Raw genomic sequence first — 22,014 nt, forward strand, 5'->3', positions numbered from 1 at the left:
CTGGCCCATCTGCTAAGATGCGCTTTTCTTTCCATAAAACAATCACTATTCAAAAGCAAAAGATGAACGGGCAGACGTTGTCAGTGTTTGTGGCGTTGAAAGGATCAGCAGTTCCTTTCACAGCTTATCTGTACGATTCATCGAAAGCATTTTCTCTATCAAGTTCAGTAGTCCTTCTAAAAACACATAGACTTAAACTTTGGTACCACCAAAAAAGATCCAGGACAGGCATTTTTTGATTTTTTTTTGTTTTGTTTTTACTAATAAATGGCTGCTACATTCTACTTTACATGGTTGTCCATGATGCTTTGAGGTCACTTGTCCTTGGGTTCAGAGGAACCTGATTTGTTTTGTTTGTTCTTTAAATTCCCAAGCCCTTCTGTTTTCTCAGTCTTTATACAAGTCAGATTGCTGAGTGGTGGGTTATAACTTACAAAGTAACAGCTGCAAAAGATCCTGTGCTTCTAGGAATAAAAAAAAAAAAAAGAGAGAAAATGTTACTAACACTAAACCCAACTTTGAGACTTCTTCACTTACAGATGAACAACATTTACCCCTAAAAAAGGGATACACATAACAGTCACCCGCTCCAGAGGCATCCTCTGAGACTTAGCTAGTTAATGTTTGCAAAATCACATGGAAATCCTCCCGTTAAAAATGAAGTGCGAAGCATAAGTGACTGAAGTGCAACTAAACACAAGACCTGCTGCAGAAAGGCACGGAAAGCCCAACCAGGGAAACACAGGACTGCCGAGAAACGCGGCGCGTGAGTTGAGCGGTTGCTCAGCAGCGCATAGGTTCTTCACTCCCTTGGCGTATCGTGTGTGTACGTATGTGCACACACGTTTCTTCTCGAGGCAACTCTTTTCTGCCTGGCACATGGAGAATCTCAAATTGCTCCTGAACAATATAGTTGTGATTCTCTGCTTGACTGATTTAGCTTAGCAGTTAAGTAACAACTAATCTTTCAAAAGCACTAGGGCCTACTTAGAGAAATCGCTGTTGTCTGCAGGGACGGCGCGTCACAGAAAACAAAAACAGCACGAGAAACGCATCCATCCTTCACACTCTCAGCACGTAAGCAGGAAATGCTAGGAGCTGTGATGCCAGCACCTTCCTTGCAGGGACTGTCAGCTGACAAAAACCTACGCTGAGGAGAAATGGCACTGTTCACCTGATGCTGCCATCCTCAGGCAGACTTTTTAGATCAATCCTTTTGGACAAAGAGCGTAGGGCAGGACCCCCTGCCTCTCATTTAGAGAGGGGACTTTCCTTTTGACTGAATTTATTTCAAATTGGTGCTCAGATTAATGTAACTAGAAAATGCTGGCAGTCAGTAAGAAAGTATACACAAGAGGGCAAAACAGACCACTTTGATTCTCAGATTGATAACCTCGTTATCTCAATAGGCAGAGTTTGGGGCCAAGCATACTGGTTATGTGCTTATTCTATGCTCAGTCCTAAACGTTTTTATTTTTAAATAGCCTCTTCTTCCATAGTTCAAGCAAACTTCCATCACCTGTACCACCCATCCCTTGTTTAAATGCCCTAGACTTTCTGCTTAATTCCTTTCCTGTATGGATTACTGAGGTTTTTACGTACGAACAGCCTCTTTTTCCTAATCTGCCTATTCCACCTCAGGGATTTATTCACTGAATCCACAAGCCAGATTCCGCAGCATAACTCAGTAGCAGGGCAACATGTTTTTTTGCCTGTCTCCAAGCCTCAATCTTTTTGTCTTACTGGAGAAAAAGAGAATGTAATTTAATTGTTAAGGCTCCAACATCGGAACTGAAATCTCCCAGGCCACTAATGCTGGAGACATTGTTCCTTCTAACTGAACGCTACTGAAAAACACTACTGAAAAATGCAGTGCTGGATTTAGGAAGATCCTACACGTGGGCAACAGTATAATCAGCATCTGCAGGAGACCGAACTACAGAGAACACCACCACTGGAGTTCTTAAAAGCTCCCAAGCTATACTGGCCTTTCTTGGCATTGGCTCAACTGAAGTCTCTTCTCAGGAGCTCTGTTATGGACAGAAAAACCCATCGCTTAACTGCTCATGTGCAAACTTCATCGCATGGTGCATGTCAAAGTAGTTTCCCTGCTTTCACTGAAGTTGTGCTACCTTCTGGTCACTCTCCGGTGGCAGAGAGTAGAGATACACGCTCCAGCCATTAGGCCTGATTCACCGAATGATCAGCTCCTCAGTGCTGTGTCCTACCCCAGTGAAACTTCATTATTTGGGTGACATGTCAGCTATCAGCTTTGGACCACAGCACGACACATCCACAGTCGGAGCTTTTAGATCAGAATCAGTAACATCATGCAACAGACTGACTCTTAATCCTTGCAATGGCTGCAAACAAAAACCTGATGGCCAGGCCAGTCAGAACAGCATCTCTTCCTTCACAAATTCACCTTTAGCTTTTGCTGAGGTGTGCACCAAGCTTTTCTTTCCTGATCAAACTTGCTGCATAGGGAATCTGCAACGACACAGAAACAAAGCCACTGCATTAAGCCAAGGTTTTGTTAATGAAACATCAAAGCTGGAAACCCTGGGAGTGGAAGGTTTGGTTTGCCTCCCAACATTATCTTAGGAGAAAGTGCCTTAAAAATTAAAGGATAGAATTCTTTACGCAACTGCAGGAATGTTGAAGCAGAAACAAATGAAAAAGCACCCCAATTAAAATTACAGACCTTAAAAGCCAGTCTTAACAGGGGAGACTTCTTCCGATATTTCGTTTACATCAGTTGTTGACAAAAACTGACCGTCCATTTTGCTATCTGTGAGATGATAAGAATCATCTGTCTGTAACAGTGCAGACAAAACCCACTGATCTCCGCACGGCTGAAATAGAGCAGGTTGGGAGTATGGGTCTTCATATATTTATATCACCATAATTAGGAAGTTCATAATAGTTATCTCTGACTGGCACCAATCTGAGGGGAAGTCACTGAAGTGGAACAAATAATTAAAGGAAAACAGAGAACATAGGCATATGAGGGAATACAGTTATATTTAGAAATACAGCGGAATGATGTGTTCACTGGCTACTGGGAATACTGTGAGGGGCTGTTCTTTATCAGTGCTGGGCTTTTAGGATACAACAAACTAAATTGCTCTGAGATTTCTCCCTAGCTGGGAATCCAAGCGACTACAAATTCACTATTCTTTGATGCTGCCTTTTGGAAGGACTGTTCGGAGGGATTCGTGTTGGGATCACAAACTATACGTTCCTGCATTCCCAGTTGCCACTGCATACCGAGGTGACCTGCTTCTGCTGTCAGGCACTCCAGAAAATATTCGTGGGTAATGTCAAATACGTCAGCCTGAGCCGACAAATAGGCTGGGCTGAAGTCAGGACCAAAGCCTGAAGCTGCAGGAAGAGCAAATGGAGCACTGAGTTCAAGCAACCTGCCCCGCACACATTAACGGCATACCAGAGGCACACAGCTTTGCATCCACATCCACTATTTTGCAGGCTGCCCACCATATACCTAATGTGCATTCGCTTACATCCCCGCTTTGGTTTTCACTACATTATGCCCACAGTGCGTGAGGACGTTTGCGTGAAGTGTGCTCAGCGTGTCTCGCTCTAGGCTGGTGTAAGCTGCAGCATCTGCAGTGTCATCTATCACCAAATGTATCCATCCCTGCCTGCCTTAATAAGCGAAAAAGCTGGGAAGGCTCGGGATGAGAGGAAAGAAAGGGACATCTGCAGCTCAGGAACTAACCCTTCAATCTCTCAGGAAAGGAGGTCAATCAGATTGAAAGAAGCATTGCCAGGAAGCAGCAGTGACTGTACAGAGGAGCTGTCTGGCTGAATGAAAGCAGAAGCCTCTCAGAAGGGGCATGCCACCTCTTCCTTTCCACAGTCCTGGGGAAAGGGAAACACAGGCATGTACAAATGGAGAGGCCTGAACGGCTGATGACCTTTACCTCTCTGAAAAGGACCAGAATCTAGTTTTTGTGGGCTACTCTTACAACCACTGCCCTTCACAGCAGTTGGAAGCTACTAGGAAACCCACTGCCAGATCCTCCAACAGAGGAGAGCTCTCCCCCTCACAGAGCCCTAGCACAGAGCTGCCTTTCAGGGCACAGTATTCACAAAGGCTGGTCAACTACTATCCTTTAAACTGGAGCAGAGAGTAGTTTGTAAAGAAATAGTTCATCAAATCACCCATTTCCATGATTTATATTCATTACTTCTAAGATGACAGGATGGGTCCAAATCTGTGAGCAAAGGCAACCACAAACAAACAGCTGGAATGAGCACTTTTTGGCTGAGACCGGTGATGTTTCTACCAACCGCTTTCTTCCCCTCTCCTGCTCACACGCACACAACGCACTCGCACTGGCCAACAGGCAACATCAGTTTGGATGGCGGTCAATTATATAGGACATCTCCCAAGCTGTACTGACCTAGATAACACAACGGGGTACACACTGTCAGAAATTAACTGTTCTTAATCCACTTCTCTGCTGTCTTTGGCACATCAGCATCTTCTCAATGTGCTTTGGTCTATCCACGCTTCTAGCAATAAGTGAAACCGGGAGAGGTGGGTGTTCAACAAAGAAATTACTGCTTTCTTCATGAGTTAATTTACCTACAGGTGTTTCTTCTACTTCCTGCTGGAAGAGCATTTCATAACTCCAGTGCCATGGTAGAATAGCGTTTAAAGCTCTTTGTGACAATAAGGCCTCCTTTTGCGTATCCATCGTGATTGCTGCAATGCAGACAGGATCAGCGCTCAACCTGACATGAAGATTCAGTGTGTAGCCCTTATCAAAGGGCACCTCTGCCAGCAACAGCAAGCAGGGCAGATGGTTGGGTTTTAAGCATCAAGCAATTTGTTTCTTATAACTCAGACTATACTACTAAGCCACGCAGTGCAACAGGAGTAGACATAGGGTGCAGGAGTTGGCGCAAAGGAACCAGTGTCCACACTGCATTTCGGCTGGGGGTTTTATTTCGGGCTAGCTCTAGCCGGATCCTGGGTAGTGATCACCTGTTAAAAACTGGAGCACATCAGGTGCATTCCTGGAGCACATCTTGGTCTGTCTCATCCAAAAGGAATCCAGTTTGCAAGCTGTGAGGCTGCACCACAGCATGAAGCAAAGCACCATGAACGACTGGAGATGCATCATTTCCTGATCCGAGCTGCACCAAAAAAGCTTCTGTGCACCACCTGCTTTTGGAGAGTTCACCTCTGCACCTGACCTTTAAGTGGAATACAAAAGTATACACAACTCTGACTTGCATTGCTTGAAGAGGGAATCTCCACTACTCCAAGGCACTATTTTCTGATGTGCTTTCAAAAGGTTAAACCATTCTCATTTCTGGAGAGTATGCATGAAAATTCAGTCACAAAACTGTCCAGCCAAGACAGCCCTTCCAAGTGCAAAGCAAGTTTATGCAGGGAAGGAGATGGATGCGCAGCTGAGCTGCCGCTGGAAAACTATAGTTTCTCTTCGCGTCTGCAGTGCTTTTGGATACAATTTGTGGCATTAAATAGAAGAAAAAGCATGCATTGTGCCTGTGACAGCTGAAGGAACAACCAAACTACCAATGGCTTGCACTGGGGGGCGATTCTCCACCATTGCCCTGTACAGATATTTATAGCTGTGTAGGCTGAGTGCAGAGCCTTCCATCCCGGGTGGGTAGTGCTCTGTGTGCACAGCAGCGTAACTGTCTGCACAGGGCACAAGAAAACAGAGTCAAGCCTGGGGTATGCAGCCCCTCTCCTATGTATGTTTAAGTACTGGGGCACACTAATACCAAAGAACAGGGATATTGCACAAAGGCAATAGCACAGGCTGGCTCATGGCTCTTTGGTACACATACATTCATTTTTGACCAGAATTTCTTCAAGTTCTAAAGGAAAGAGGCAGTGCTCCACCCTGTACCCAGATGCACTGTCAAGATACAGGTTTTGCTCAGCTGTCTTTAAGAAGTGGTCATTTGCAAATAAAATACTGGGTGAAAATGGCTGCTGTTTACTCGACAGCTCGGCTGTCTGTACACACTTAGGGATCTGTATGCTGTCCTCAGCATCAAAAGGACTTCTTCACGATTCGTACCTCCAAATCTGCAGGAGAACTGAAGTCTGTTTCAGATTGTGCACCAGAATCACGTGGAACCAAATTCTGTTCTTGTTTGAATACAGGTAACTCCACCAAAATCAAATGAAGATAACAGGCTTGCAGAACACACAGAAAAAATTCTGCTGTACTGTCCCTACTGTTAATGGAAAAAAAAAAAAAAACAAGAAAAAAGATGGGGTGTGCATGCGCCAAAATTGTCCATGAGCACTTGGCTACATATGCACACCCACACGAGTATGACAGAAAACAAATGTTTTTTTTTTCTTCTTTTTTTGGTAAGGTAATGAAATATTTCCCGGACTCAGTAAGATACAGTAAATACAGTTCACAAATGCTCCTACATAATTATCTGGCTGTCAGTGGACACACACTCCAGCACAAGACACAGCTCAAGAAATCTAAGAGCCATTCTACTGAACCGATGTTTGACTCTAACATTCTTGTCAAGGTCAATCAATCTAGTTGGACCACTTTAAACAGAGGACCAAAACATAAATCCCAATAAAACACTGCTATTTCCTATTTCCACTCATCGAATGTGGAGTGGCAAACATGCAGTGATCAAGGCCTCTGCACATAAAAAAGTGGATATTCCTTGCACGCCTAACGAACGCATTAGTTGTACAAAGCACCTATTTTCCATGCACAACAAAATGGGAACTAAACCTACTGGTGCTTTTCTTAATTACAGTAAGACCCAGAGGAACATGATCTCATACCTCTGAAGATCTAGCAGTCTTAACACGTGGTGGATTTTTTTCTTCTTCTAAACATTCCTTGTGAATCTTTAAAGGCTGGGATGAAAGACAATGCAGGGACAGAAATCAATTTTGCAGGCAGATAGTTCCTGATTTATTTTATTGCCTGGCTCTGAAGAAAAAGATTCAGAACAGCACTGAAGGTAGGAGGCCATCAAACATCAGAGGAGCTCCAGCTGGACCCGGTTTTGAGGTCAGAACATTGTCATCAGCCCAAAGTTAGGCTAGTGGGAAGTCAATTCACTGGAATGAAAAAAAAAAAAAAAAAAAAACCACTTTCCACCTGAGATGGAAAGGCAAGGGACTATCTGAATAATTCACATTTCTAACACTTCTCAAAGATCTGCTGCCTTTTATTCATATGTAAAAGCAGTGGGATCCATCACTACCTGACCTTAGTCATCTGAATCACAATGGCAGGGTGACAAACACTACCTTAGGCTTTCCCAATGGATAGGCTACAACTGTGGTCCTCCATCTGCCGTCAGTGGACCCTGGGAACCTAAAAATTACTTGTAAGGGATCCATGAAAGGAAATTATGAAAGGTTAGCCTGACAGCAGTGGACTTAAATTTGCTACTTGGTGCTCTGCTTTTCTGCTGCAATGTTTTAGAGGAGTTCACAAAAAAACAAAAGGGTAAAAATCACTGCACTGAAAGGCAGCTTCTGATCTGCTTCACCCACCAGGGGGGCAGGCAGAAAGTTCATGCTTTTTACATTTGATCCACTTAAGGCAACTGCTCAGAGGACAGTATCAAACAGATGCAGAGCCTCAAGTAGGAGCTAAGTAGTTTGACTAGGCTGTCCTGATAGATGACATTCTGGTCATCCCGGACAGAAACAGCCAACTTGAAAGCCAGATGAGCTCTTCTGAAGCTGCACCACGTATGTCACGTTTGAATTTACCCCCATCTGCCAGGCAGTGATTTCCTTTCAGTGGTCCTCTCTGTATAGCTTCATAAAGGAAGTCAGATGATCCATAACTGAAATAAGATACGACCTCCAAGCACGTGCACTGTACTTTGCCATTTTGGGAGGCAACGCTTCGAGGGAGGGAGAGAGAGGAGGAAAATGCATTCAGTGATTTAAGATCCATTTTCTTGTTAAATATGACAGCTGGTTCCTTCTTCGCACTTGGCTGAAACCTTGGCACTGATTGTGACACTTCCTGATAGGTGTTCCAGACACTCTGACCAACTTCTTTCTTAACAGAAATCGCTGAAGGCCACACAGGGTCAGATTGCTCCAACTGCCCACCAAGCCATGTTATACCCAGGGAAATCAATAGCCATTGCAGAGGACGTAAGAGAAAGAACGCAGCCCCCCATCTTCCCGAGTCTTGTTCCTGACTGTCAGGAAGCCATAAAGTAATTTTTACAAGTTGCGAGTGGACAAAGCATTACAATTAAAATTAATTGATTAAACACTGCTTTAACTGAGGCTTTTAAAAGAATTTAAACCCGTGTCATGTCCTGGCGACTACACAGTGTAGTGATTGCATGGAAACAGCAGAGGGCACTCGGAGCCCGAGCCATTGCCTGCCAAACCTGTCATCCCAGCTCAGCCCAACTTCTGTGCATGTGTGCACTGGTGTGGCAATTTATCATCATGTTCTGCATTGCAGTTTCACAATGTCATTCAAGAACTGTGATAAAAAAAAAAATGTTATGCTCAGTGTTAAGTATTGGTTGGGTCTGATGCACTACTTTCAAGTAGTCCTTCCACGTAACAGTCAGGATACAGCTTTTGTTTGCACTAGAAAGTTGTAATATTGGCCAAGGAGATGCTTTTAACTTTCACAAGCAGTGCTTTTCAAAGACAAGTAAATCTCGTTGATTTTTTCATGCTTAGCTTCAGTATGTTGTTTTCTAGATATTTTTGGCACCTCAAACACTCAAAATCAGTTTATTTTGAAAGTGTAACTAACTGTTTGGTTACTTGGCTAGGGAAAGCTTGTAGAATTCTGGTTTAGAATGAGTGAAATCGTCATTTTTGCAATATCTAGTATGCATTTTTACAAGAGGGTTTTCAGACAAAGAGATGCCTTCATGGTCATGCATAATTCTTCAAGAAGGACTGAAGTTGCATATTTCTTCACAGGTGAGAAGAGCAAAGGAAATTGGTTGTGTGCATTTATATGATTTTTAAAATAAAAAGCAATTAAGCCAAATTCTGTGGCCAATTAAACCAGTAAAGTCTGGGTTTAATCCTACAAAGGTATACATCTTATACACCTATGAAGTTATAAATAAAATTAAGATTTGCATATGCATTAAACACTCCTTTTTTCCTTTCTGCACTTCTATCTTAACAAGACAATTAGGTGTGGGCAGCTCTGGTAAAGCAATACTATGTTGCCCCAGGATACACAAAACAAAACAATTTACCCCAATTAAAAAAAAAAAGTAACCATACCTTTTGTGTATACTGAACCAAAAGGCTTAGTTCATCCATGGCATAACCCGAGAAGGCCAATGGAGTTCTACTATTAGTACACTCAGCTCACTAATCTTTATGCTAGATATAACCGTGCAAAGTATATTCACATAGGAGTGACTTAGAGTAACAGCAAGAATTATCATGTCAAAAGTGCTGACTCCATTTCAATTATCAACCAAAACATCAGTGAAGATTTCTGCACCCAGTTTAAACAAACGCATTGTTATTTGCTGGAGTCTCTCCGTTCTTCAAATGCAAACATCCTTTTATTATATTGTTCTCACTGATACTCTATTTGCCTCGCTGAGCTCTGAGAGCGGGAGGGATATCGAAAGGTGAGCATAAAGACTGACGCTTTGACAACATTTCCATTAACAATAACTACTCAGGCAGCCACAGCGAGTGAAGAGGTACTGAATTGTTGGCGCAGTACATTAGATGTTGAAACCAGTCCCTGTAAGTACATTCAGGTAGCTCTGTTTAATGATTAAATGACTATTAGTCTTTCTGCAGCATGCGTCAGGAAGTGAAAAGGGTGTGAATTACACGATCGTATTTCTTTTCCTGCCCAAGAAAACACGCTACACTCAATCTTGTGATTTCTCCACTTCTTGTAAATCAGAAAAACCATCACAGCTGGCTCGGTGGAGGTCTGGGAGACCCCATTTCAGAAACAACTTCAGAATTCTGGCACAAAATAAATGGCAGAGATGGTCCACCAGTTCTCCCTTTGGGAGGGAGAGTGAGTTAGCTGAAGTTCAGCTTCTCTTTATCACAAGAGATAAAGGCTGAAGTGGGCCCACAAACTTTGCATTTAAATGTATTTCACAGCAGGGGTCGATAGGTCGCACGCCTAAAGTTCAAAGCAGCAGGGGAAGTACTGTTCAGGATGACTCCTCATTACCATCTCATCTGACAATGCAATTTACAGATACAGCAAAACTCCCTGCTCCGCACTGGGAGACAAAGGAGAACACGATATGGACTACAGTTTTTAAAGGAAAAGAGTGGAAACCAGCAGCAGAAACCGCCAAAGATGTTCCAGACTTGAATTTCTCCATAAACAAACTCCTCCCAGCACCCTCCATCTCTCATTGAAATTTCTGAAGTCAGCAGGAATGGAGAGCAGGGATGTTCAGCAGCTCTAAAAATAAGATCACTCCTAAATGCCTCTAACCATAGGTGCACAAGTTTGACAATCCTGGCCTTCAGCTTTTTTTTTTTTTTTTTTTCAAATGTCCTAACTCATCTATTAGAAAATGACAGTCCCAGAAGGCTGGGTCTGGGCCCCAGGGCCCCAGGGTCTGTGACAAACACAAGGAAAATTTAGATGCGCCAGCACAGGGCTGATCCAGGTAAGCAGTGATATTCGGCAATCCTGTCTCAAAAACACTGTTGAATAATGTCAGACTCATCATAGAAAAAAACACTAACAAAAGAAAGCATTAGTGGACAGCCTCCCGTTCACTATGATATCCTGCTGTTAATGCAAGATAACACACTTCTGCTGCGCTAAGCAACATCTTAGCAAAATTACCTGAGTGAGTAACAACCTCACGAAATCAGGTCATTGCTTGTACTGGATTAAGTTATCCCTGCTACTTCAAGTTTTCAGAACAGGCCAACTGTGTGCAAGGATCTAGAGTTGCACTGACACTCACACACACATGCAAAATCCCTCTTGCTTTTAAACACAAACAAACGAGACACCAAACAGCAATGTGTGCACACATTGAACCGCGTTTTGAAAAACGAATCCTTTACTGCTGGGTTAACCACTGCTTTCGACGGCTGAAATGTGAAAAAGACCCATCCTGAGGTGTATTTGCCAGTGAGAATCCGGCCTTGCCCCGAAGGCTGAATTTCACCCCCTGGCAACTTGTGAAATGTAGGAACATTTAACTGCTTAAGGTTCACTGGATTCAGGCCTCACGTCTCTGAAGAAGTACCTCTCAGTGTCAAGTCAACACATGCCATTTAGTTGAAACATGAAGACCCATCTGGTTACTGTATGAAAGTAAATCTCCAGGTAATTAGACTCTAAACCAGCTGAGAACTGAATGCTTGCATCTTGCTATGTATAAGGTAACTCAGTAATCACACATCTGCATGGCTCACAGCAAAAGTTTGAGGCGTACATTTGGAGAGAGAGTTCACAACATTTTAGTAGAATACAAAAACTTACAATTTGTAGCTGCTGTACCATTTCTTCTCTGTATGCTAGCTCCCGTTTCATCTGATCTTGAAAATTATCTGTGGGTTGTAAGAGAAAGAAAACGTATACAATTAGAAGAGATCCACACGACAGAATTCATATACATCAAAGGAAATCAAACCCGATCACTACTGAGGAACTGTGAAGCACTACAAAGCCCTTCACCCAGCAAAAGAATATGCTTAACAGAAACTTCTTATCTCATAGGAGACACTGTAGGAAACAGAAAAGCTTGGGAAAAATCAGATTCGGCTACTTCCCAAGTTAGCAAGTATAGGCTGCTAAGTTTCTGTAGCTAACCTTCATTCTTGTAATGATATTCCCAATGAGCCTGATTCTGCAGTCATTAGTCAGACAAAACTTCTACAAATACTGAAGAGAACAGCAAAACCTGCTTTCCTTTGTTTTGGTATAAATCTCTTGACTTCTGTAGCAATGTCCAAAACATGAGAACAGAATGCATTAAAGGACGTAGGATTTGATTTACAGTTTTAACATAGTGCTGACAGCTTCAAACAAAACTCAGAAAAACTAAGAAATTCCATAAGCAGCAATACAGAACTTGGACGAGTTAAAGTCTTTGAAAGACAGAACGTGCCTTCCTGGGCAGCTGGGTTACAGGACAGGCCAGCCTTCCTCCTCAGGTAGCTCCTCCTTCCCCTATTTCCGTCTTCACTAACCATTTCAGACAAAAACTTCTCCTGGATAGATGATTAACTGCTGGCCTGTGCTCCATAACATTACTGTGGGAGGGTGGGAAAAAGACAGGCAAATGTAAAAAATAAAAATAAAAATTCACAAGAAGAAATGAGGTTGGAGGATTCTGGCATGAAGGAGACCTGGCCATCATCACGATGGACAGTTAAATGGAAGTGGAATGAAAACCCACCCCAAACAACGTCATTTTGATCCAGGACATGGAAGCCTGTCCCGGACCACGGAAGCAGTGAGGTGAATGCCTACACAATATAGCATGGAGCACCTCAACAGAGCTGTCAGATTGGAGAGGGGCTGGAGGAGGCCAGGCGGCTAGATGGGTTTACTTATAAATCAAGCTAAATAGCCATTTGGCTGCTTGGACACACTAGCCTAGAGCTCAGGAAGCCTGGGCTCGATATCCTGCTACGCTGGACTTTGTTAGTGTTCCCCTCTTTCACAGGAGGATTTTGCCCTGTCTGAATGAAGAGCAAAAGCTGTTGTTTAAAAGGTAAGGAGGCACGTTAGGATTAAATGAAACTAGCAATTAAACAAAGGAATAATGAGAAAGTTTGTCAGGCTGAAGCCATCGGGAGTCCAGCATGGCCACATAGAAAGGACATGACAACGTCATCTGAATGCATTTCTTCAGATTTCAAGTATAAGCCTACAGAAATCTTCAGCCTCTTCCCTCCATGCCAACCCATCGAGAAAAAGCATCTTACAGCAATAAGGCAGGTTTGCACTTCTCTTGCTTACCAAAAGAAGCAGTGCAGTATAAGAAGCTGATGGACTCCTGTTCCCGTCACTAAAGGCTGAGAGAACTGTGCCACCAAGTAGGTCCTCTAGTTTCACTTTTACAGGAGGCAGAAGGAACAGGCTACACGGAGGACTTTTGCTCACCTTCTCAATGCTTTCCTCCCCGACTGCCTCTCCACAGCCTTACCACTTTTCAGAGCAAATAGCTCAGAAACCCTGTTCAGTGCTGCACTGCAAATGTTCAAGCTCACTGTGGAAAGGGGGTGTTAACGGTAAGGATAATGGTTTTTCCTGCAGTACTTATTTGAGATTGAATGCTTAGAGACAAAGCCATGAGCAATACCCAGGAGGCAAGATATGAATATTTAAAGAGCTTTCTTAACACAAACTTAAATACCTTCCAACTATCCAGCCTACGTCTCCACAGTTTTACTACCCACGTTGTTAACTGCAAGCTATGCTGCATTACGCACAGGTGCATAGAGTCCTATCAGGACAGCAAATTCTTTGAGAGATCTTCTGGCTGTGTGCTGAGAGGCCTTATATACAAAAGGGAGACCTTATCTTCCGCTTTCTACAATGGCAATATAAAAAATAAAGGTGCAAACAGCAGAAAACAAGGTCGGTTACTTCACAAATTATCACAGGCCACATTTTAAGCAGGCCTAGCCACAAAGAAGCAAACTTCATAGTACTACTGAATGAGCTTGCAAATAAGATCAGTTCTCATTTAACAGTGACTTCCACGAGGCAAGCAGGCACACAGGACTGCACAGCGCTGCTGTGGATGCTGGTTAGACGCTGTTAACGTGTAATGACCGAAACATGCTCAGTTCCAAATGCAAGACCTGAAGAAGTCAACTTTGGAGTTAACTCCAGAGGGCCTGACATAAAGGTTTTTGAGACACATAGCGCTATCCTCTATATCTCACATGCTGGTTCCCTGCTGGAAGAGGAACAAATTCTCTCCTTCTTAAAAAGAAAAAAAAAAGAAAAAAAAAAGAAAAGCTGAGAAGACTTAAAAGCCAAAGGCCTCTTATTTATCTACAGACAGTGCAAAGCACAGGGAGAACCTCCAGCCCTGCGAGTGAAAATTACCCGTCAGTGTGTTTCTGTCCTCAGTAGCTTTAGGGATGGGACAGAGGTTCAGTCTCCACGGCCACTCGGCCCTCTCCCCGATGCTGCAACGAGCCTGACTCGAATTCAAGGCTTGCTGCCTGCCTGCAGGCTCTCTCCTTCAGCCTCGGATGTCTCCAAGCCACGGTGGGTTCATCAACACAACAGAAGTTCATCAACAGAAGTCCAAACCATTTAAACCTCTGCTTTCTTTTAGTCGGACCTCCTAAGTTTTCTCTCCCGAGCTCCTATCTGACAGCACCACAGGCAGACAGAAATTCAGGAAACCTGGTAAAATAAACACAGTTTCTAGTATCTGACCTAAAGCAGCAGCCTGGACTAGCAGAGTCTGGAACAGACCCCTTCTCTTCAGGGAGCTCTCATACTGTTCTCGAGCACAAACCACACGCATCTTGCATTTTACGCTTACTTGCTTTGCAAAGGCCTGTTCTCTCTTTTTATTATATGTGGAGGAGGGCTTTTTTTTTGGTAAATCTAAATCTGTACATAGGTTTTACGGTCACTTGCATATATTGTTTATAGCACATTATCTGTTTTCTATTTTAAACTTGAACAAAATTGACCACTACTTTGTGGTACATTGAAACCACATATTTTTCAAGCCGGCATACACAGATGCCACTTCCTTGGTCGGCCATATGCGTTCTTTTCTTTTATTTGAATTGTATTTCATGTGGTTTAATTGCAGTGTTTATTTACACGGCAATGACAGAGCATTAATTTTACTGTAGAAGAACAAAAGGATAAATGAGTGTCCTGAATGGCAAAGCTCCAAGATGCCATTTCACCAATACCACACATCAGTGTTTTGATCTACACAAATTATTTGAAAATTACCTCACTCTCAAACCCAAGTAATGACTGAATTTATATTGAAGGATGAGGTTACCCTTCTTTCATTAATATCTGTATCACCTCAGGCTCTTCTTCTCCTTTATTTATGAAGCTGTCCACATCTTTTGATATCTGGGCTAAAGATGGAGTCATTCCCGGAGTCTTGTCTCACACCTCTTTACTTCCCTGAACTTACCCTAGCTAATGTTACAGAAAAGGGAAAAAAACTATTTGCTTTAAATAGTAGGAAAATACTGTCTGTGTTCCCACCTTTTGCTGAGCCTCAAAGAGGAGCAATTTCCCTCAGCTCGTGGCAGTTAGTTTTCTTTTGTAAGGGTTAACGCAAGTCAAGGAAACGCATAACAGTCTGGCAATTAGTCTGGTTTTAAAGTATATACTTGGCCTGCTGCAACTCGTATTACTCCAGAGTGCTCCATCCATGTATAGTCTCACAGGTAAATGAGGATGAAAAGTCAGAGTTTTAAAAAGCAGGTTTGAAAAAAGCCATCAGTATCAGGAAAATACTGAACGAGGATGCTGTCAGGTGTTCTTTGGAGCTCAAAAAAATGGGTACAAACAGTCTTTTTCCTTTATGTCGAATTTAATACTGAACTCAGAAGACTGGACGGGCAGCTGCACAGCTGTGACAGCTAGGCACAGAAAAGGCTGCACTACAATACCGAACTCTACGTTGCGCTCTGTTACAGACTGGCAGAGAGCAAAGGAGATACCGTGGTCATTGCAGCTCCATAACCCTACATTAATTACAAGTTGGAGAGCCCTTACTTCTAGCTTGTCCTGACCTATGTGGGTTTTCTTCTGGAAGCACATTTTCCACTGCTGCTGCCAGCATAATTCGAAAGGCCTCAAGCAGTAGGTCTTTTACCATATCCCAATGTAGGAAATTCGACTTTCTGGCAGCTTCATGAAAAACCTTCTAATCTTCCCTTTTGCTTTATTAAATACATGCCTGGCACATTCCAGCCCCCCGGGCAGCACCGTACTTATGAGCCATGGTGAAAGAAACATCTCAGACAGCCCATATCAAGACAAAAACATCCAAACAGGTCTTTGTGCTCCTTAAACATAGGCCAGATCAACTCTCCAGCATCGGCCGGAATCATCTGAAGGTCACAATAACTTACACTGGTTTCAAAAGCCTCCAAGAAGGTGGTTAAAAAGATTGACACTGATGGACCCAAAAACCCCAGATGTGTTTCCCTATAATTGGTCATTCCTTCCAGCAGAGAGGCAGTGTAGCACAGCAAGCACTATGATGGCCGTATGCTGGAAGACCCTCTTTCCAACGAGCTTTAACAGTGTTTATCAGTTCTGGGATCAAAGTTTACTGGGAGGCAGGCATGCCATCCATTCTCTACTCCTGGGGCTTCAGTATATTAAACACGTGGGCAACACGTTGTCAAATTCAGTAAAACATACAACAAAATAGACATCCAGCTTCAGATTTTCTCTAAAAAAGACCTGCTTTGGCAGCCTGAAAAGTCACACCAAAAGTCTCCTCAGCCCCAGCAGAACCAAGCCAAAGATCCTGGCAACACAACTGAGAACATGCGTCTCCCTCTTCAACAATGTGACAACAAACAGCAACCCACAAATGACACCAAAACCACAGAGACGTGTCTTACTGAACACTGGGAAAGACGCATTTCCTTTCAACACCTGGAATTCCTGTTCTAGTCTCCTGCGTAAGTCGATTTGTTCAAACAAAACCTTCTGGAGTTCCTCTAACAAAGAGAGAAGAAAAGTGGTTTAACTAATCTGTATAAATAATTCTTGAGAATAGTTGCAGAGCAATTCATTACTATAAGACAAAATATTTTAGCAGTTATAAAAAAATAGCGTTACATACACTTACAATAGATTTTGTGCAGAAAGCCATGAATATAAATCAATGTAATATATTATTTTAAAGTATTATATTACAATGTCATGTATTGATTGATATATATGCATTAATCTCAATTATATCCACCCAAAGGTCCATATATTATTCATATGTTACTTGACAAGCTTAAAATATGGTGCAGAACAAAAATGCCCCCTATTATCCTCATATTCTATTAAAACAAAGAGCAGTTTTATAACATAAGAGGTACTTATTTATTTTACCTTTTCCCATGTTTTCTACATCCTTCTTCAGTGAATGAGGTGAATTGGTTTCTTGCGTGTGCTCGCCTTAAAAAAAGAAAACAACAAATTACTGATTTACCAATATTGCTTTTTATCAGTACTGCCCTTACTATGTAACTGCTTCAGAGTCTGGAGATAAAAAAAGAAAAAGCAAAAAAAAAAAAAGAAAGGTTTCTGCACAACATTCAGAGGCCATTCCCGAACAGGACAAGCCCCCTTTGTGACCAAAGACGTTCTGTCTTTACGAGTAAAGACTCTCACACTTGGACTGGATGCTACCCACGCTCCTCTCAGGATCTCCAGTGCGCTACTGCGTTCTGCTCCAATATTCTTGGCCCCAGAAACACTCTCCCTGAAACTGTACTTCATAGAGATGTTTCATGAGTACAGCCTATCTCCACGTTGCCCAGCATATGTAAGCACAAGTGTTTGCAGGACTTGGATGTGCTTCTTGTTTAATAAAGTAGCTACCTATACCCCAGTCATTTCCCCTCCAGACTTCTCCAACTCCTAGAGGAGACTTGACGGTCTCCTCAGTGCCTAGAGAAGCCTTTCTTGCACGTATTCTGCCAGACTGATTCATGCTCTCCCTCTAACTCATCCTGAAGATGCACTTACTGGAAAATGTCTGGAAATGAGCAGCGAACAGCCTTCAAGCCTTCTCTGGAGTCCCATCTCTCTTCACAAAGGGAAGTTGATGGGAAGCTGGGAAGACCCTTACCTGTCCCAAATTTTTCAAGCAAAACTCCTTCTGCACCAGCCTCTCTGCCTTCTTCAGCTCTTTAACTTTTATACTTTTTTGCAGTCCTATGGCATGGGCTTGTTATATCTGATTATACTTTGTATCCAGTTGAGAAAAAACCTAAAGGACACTGCTCTGAAGGCAACAAATTCAGAGACTTCTGCCTTTGGTCACTTACATACCTTTTAATAATAAAGTAGAAGTGAATTTTCTGGATTACAGAATTTGATTATTTCTAGACATATACACACTGCTTCTTGCAGTCTTTTTCCTTTACAAAGGGAAAAAAATCCAAACAAAACAATCAAAAACAAACAAAAAACCCCAATGCATTAAGTTCACCTGTATGACAGTTTAACTAAATAGGAACCTTCTGATAGACTGCTATTTAATTACTGTTTCTCTGAAGTTTTCCTCTAATTTCTATAAACAGAGTTTTGAAATAAAAAGCCTTGAGAAAAATGTTTTTAAAAGACAAAATACCACTTGCACTGAAATTAATGGGAGATTTTCTATTACTTACAGTTGAAGTAGAAATGGACTCTTAATAATTAACAAAATATTAGCTAAGTAGCCAAATATTGAGCTAATTCTTGTTTTAATCCAGCCAGCAAATACACATCATTAATTCTACTGATGAATAATCACACTGCAGATACACATGTAAAGCTACTCATTTGCTTATGTATTTGGAGAAAAGAATCACGGAGGAAATACCCTGCTTTTTTGGAATATACAGAGGTTTAGCAAGGAATAGGTCGGCACGCAACAGATAAGATAGCAACTTCTTAAAGAATTCTTACTGTCACCACGCGTTTGACAGCCTGACATGCTGGTCGTGCCACTGAGCTAATTTTAAAGTCCAATTGGAAGGTCTTGTTTTACATGCAGTCAAATCTTTCCGCAAAACATGTATTTTTACTTTCAAAAATCAATGTGTTCCTACCTCCCGTAAACCTTTAAGTCATATTATAGTATATGAAACATATTCAATAACTATGCATTTTAGCATCTCTCTCTCTCATCTTCTTTCCTGATTAAAAAAAATTATTCAGGCATATACATTTAAACAACTGGTATCTGGTGACACCACTTCCACTAAAAAAATCTGTTTACATCACACAATTATACCAAAAAAAATCATTTTTGTGTGATATTTGATATAAATAAAATATTTTATACCGGTAAATTGTTTCACCCAATTAAAAGAAATAACAAGATAAAACTCAAAAGAAAAATACATCACTCATTGGCAAGAGGTGTTTGCATAACGTAAAATGATTTTTTTTTTTAGTGAGTGATTCCATTTTGAAAAGGATTGCTAACAAAAAAATACCAAAAAGAAAAATATAAGTTATAGGAAGAATATTTGTTAAACTAGAGAAATCTATACTTTTCCCCCAATCAGTTTCTTTCACTTAGCTTTTTTTTCCTGAAGGTTTCATGAGTTATTTCAAGGGAGAACAGACTCACAGATAGAAGGTAACTGGATTCTCCAAGGAGGAGGAAGAGAAAGGGGAAGGGACTAGATCCTAGTATAGAGCATGGCAGCAACACAGACTGTTCTTTCCCAATTGCTTGGTTGAGCTTTCAGGGCTGTGTGGTTTGAAGCTGCCGACTCGCTGGGACTGAAAGAACGACATCAAGATGAAAGTAAGAGCATGTAGCATGAAGAATAACTTCTTCAGCATCTTGCAGCCTCCCCACTAAGCTACAGAAAGGCTTATTAGAAAATCCTCCACCCTTGCCGTCGACACAGGAATAAACAGGATGGGAAGAGTGAGGATATTTAAAGGCAAAAAGCAGCGTATATGACTTGGAAGACTCAACTGCATTTTTTAACGGCTTTCTGATATTCAAAAATGTCTTGACATTATTATCATTAATAGTAATAATAATACTCTGATGGGTTTTCACCTTTCCAATCCCCCTCAAAATGATAATCAGGAGTCTGCTCTTCTCAGTTTTTCCATACTTCCCAGAGGCCTCATCACGTGTTGTGTACTCTTATACCTTAATTGAAAGGGAGGAGGTATTGAATATTTAATCAGTTTCCTTTCTCTTAAATGTTAATTAAAAGCTAAATAGGTGTTTAAAAACAAACAAACAGAAAACCCAAAGAATTTTAATCAGTCTAGGAAAAAATCACTTCCCCTTGTAATAGCTCCACCATAACTCTCTTGGGCCTTGTCTACACACAAACTTGCGCCCGTTCAGCAGCATTTGACACAGAAGCACTAAGAGCTGTGGAACTCCCCTGCATGGACACGTAGGTTTTGTTTAAGAGCGCCCGATTTCAGTTTACTTGGAAAAAAGAAATCAAACTAAAATAGTTTGCTGGCTAGGGGGATGAGGTTGGAAAGTGTTCACATCCAGTTCGCACGGGCTCAGCTGACGTTTTTGTTACCTTCCTGATTAGCGCACGTGTGCGGACATGTATATTCTGGGATGAAAGTACGTGCATTATATTTTAGGGCTAAATAAATGGCACTCTTATTCTGGAACATGAATAACCACCCACGGAGGCAATGACAAGTGACACCTGCAGGTAAACATACTTCAAATTACTTAATCAAGAATCCGAAAATAAGAGGTGCTGATTTGTACGTTGACATAATCTCACTTCCTGTGATGCCACTGTTTTATTAGCTCTCTACACCCACTGGAGTAGCTAGGAGTTGAATTTTTAATAAAAAATTTAACAGAAACGTTTCTACAGTTCCTCTCCCACAAACAAGAGCACCTTTCCTCTCTTCAGAGCAAAAAACCAAATCAGACGTACCCAGGCTATTTTTTCTGTTCTCTACCACCTAGGGCACACTCCGCTCTTCCGCAGTACTTCCTTGGGAAGCTCAAGGTGTTCTTTAAACACCAGCTAAAAATTTCCATGCCGGCCTAGGCAACTCAGCTATGCCGATAGGCAAGCGATGTGCAGAAGGACGAGCAACGTGCCCAGAGCAAACGTATGATGGACCAGCAGTATAACTCCGCTCTCCTGACTCTCAGTCCCATGCCTTGTCCCCATGCAACTCCAGTTCCCCATTCTCACTACTTCTGCGCTTCCAGATCCTATCAGCTCCAGTCATTCACCCCATCTGTGGCTCGGCACGGGCCTTACTATTCCAAGACAGTACCAAATATCACAGAGAGCATGATGTCCCTGTCTCCCAGCCAACTCTGAAGCCTGTCGCATCGACGGTCTGCCAGGATCATCATAACTTAGAAGTCCACCGATATTTTTTTGCTGCAGATAGTGCTGTGCACAGACACAAAGACTGCAGAAGGGAAGAGGTCGCTGTCTTCTGGGTATAAGTATATACCCGTTAAAAAATATATAGGCAGATAACCTGGCAGGCTTTGAGAGCTCTGAAGGCGCCACCTGTTTTAGCGGTTACTTACCCGCTTTAAGACATGTACAGTTCTTGTGCACGTCTTGAAGAAATCCTAGCAAAACACAAACTTACTGAAAATTTTTGGGATGAATAGTCAATACGCCAGTCAGGACTTGGGAAAACATGCCTATTTTAAGAAACTTAATAAGCATATTCCTAAGTGCTTTTATGCATTGGGGCTGATATACACATGCCTTACAAAAATCTTTAAAAAATGTTAATTTGCCCTGAAAGTGGTTTAGTTTTAAAACAAACTAGTTCTACTTTTGCACAGATAAACTCTATTGGATAACCTCCATTTAAACGTTAACACAGTCATCTAATTAAAAAAAAATCTGCGTTAAAGTACAAGGTATAGAGGAGAACAGGGTTTCAGGATTTCAAACCTGAACGTTCAAAATTGTGACTGACGTGAAAATATGACTTGTTTTAGAGACACAACAAATCAGCTGCCTTTTGGTCTGAACCTTATTCATACATCTGAGAAAGTGTTTCATATATTTATTATAGAAGTATGAGAGCTAGCAAATTTCTGTTTTGAGTTTGTTTTAAATATAAGGTGAGATTCTCACGGGGCTCCAGAAGATGCAGCTTTAAGAAAATATCAAAGATCGAGAGACTTGTAGAAAAATTTATGAAATTTAAAAATACTCTACCCTCTATTAATAATTCAAAGAGACTGAGCTCTTGAGTAATAGCAGAAGAGAAGAGACAGCCACAGGAAATAAGGACCCGATCCTACAATTTGTCTGCAGATTTGTCCGTCATGCAGAGCCAC

The 22,014-nt window shown here is 41.9% G+C and overlaps 1 protein-coding gene across 1 annotated transcript in view; it reads right to left on the reverse strand.

The window, feature by feature from the left end:
* Positions 1–434: 434 nt before the first annotated feature.
* Positions 435–22,014, reverse strand: part of LOC138064133 (SKI family transcriptional corepressor 2-like) — a 27,896-nt gene continuing 6,316 nt past the window's right edge. Inside the window, exons 4-8 of the mRNA XM_068925312.1 lie at positions 17,082–17,147; positions 16,598–16,696; positions 11,496–11,563; positions 2,426–2,490; positions 435–461 (exon numbers count right to left, since the gene is read on the reverse strand). Coding sequence (XP_068781413.1) covers positions 2,428–2,490; positions 11,496–11,563; positions 16,598–16,696; positions 17,082–17,147 — 296 coding nt within the window. The 3' untranslated portion in view covers positions 435–461; positions 2,426–2,427. The remainder of the gene's footprint in view (positions 462–2,425; positions 2,491–11,495; positions 11,564–16,597; positions 16,697–17,081; positions 17,148–22,014) is intronic.

The sequence above is a fragment of the Struthio camelus genome, chromosome W (assembly GCF_040807025.1).
Source record: "Struthio camelus isolate bStrCam1 chromosome W, bStrCam1.hap1, whole genome shotgun sequence".
NCBI lineage: Eukaryota > Metazoa > Chordata > Aves > Struthioniformes > Struthionidae > Struthio > Struthio camelus.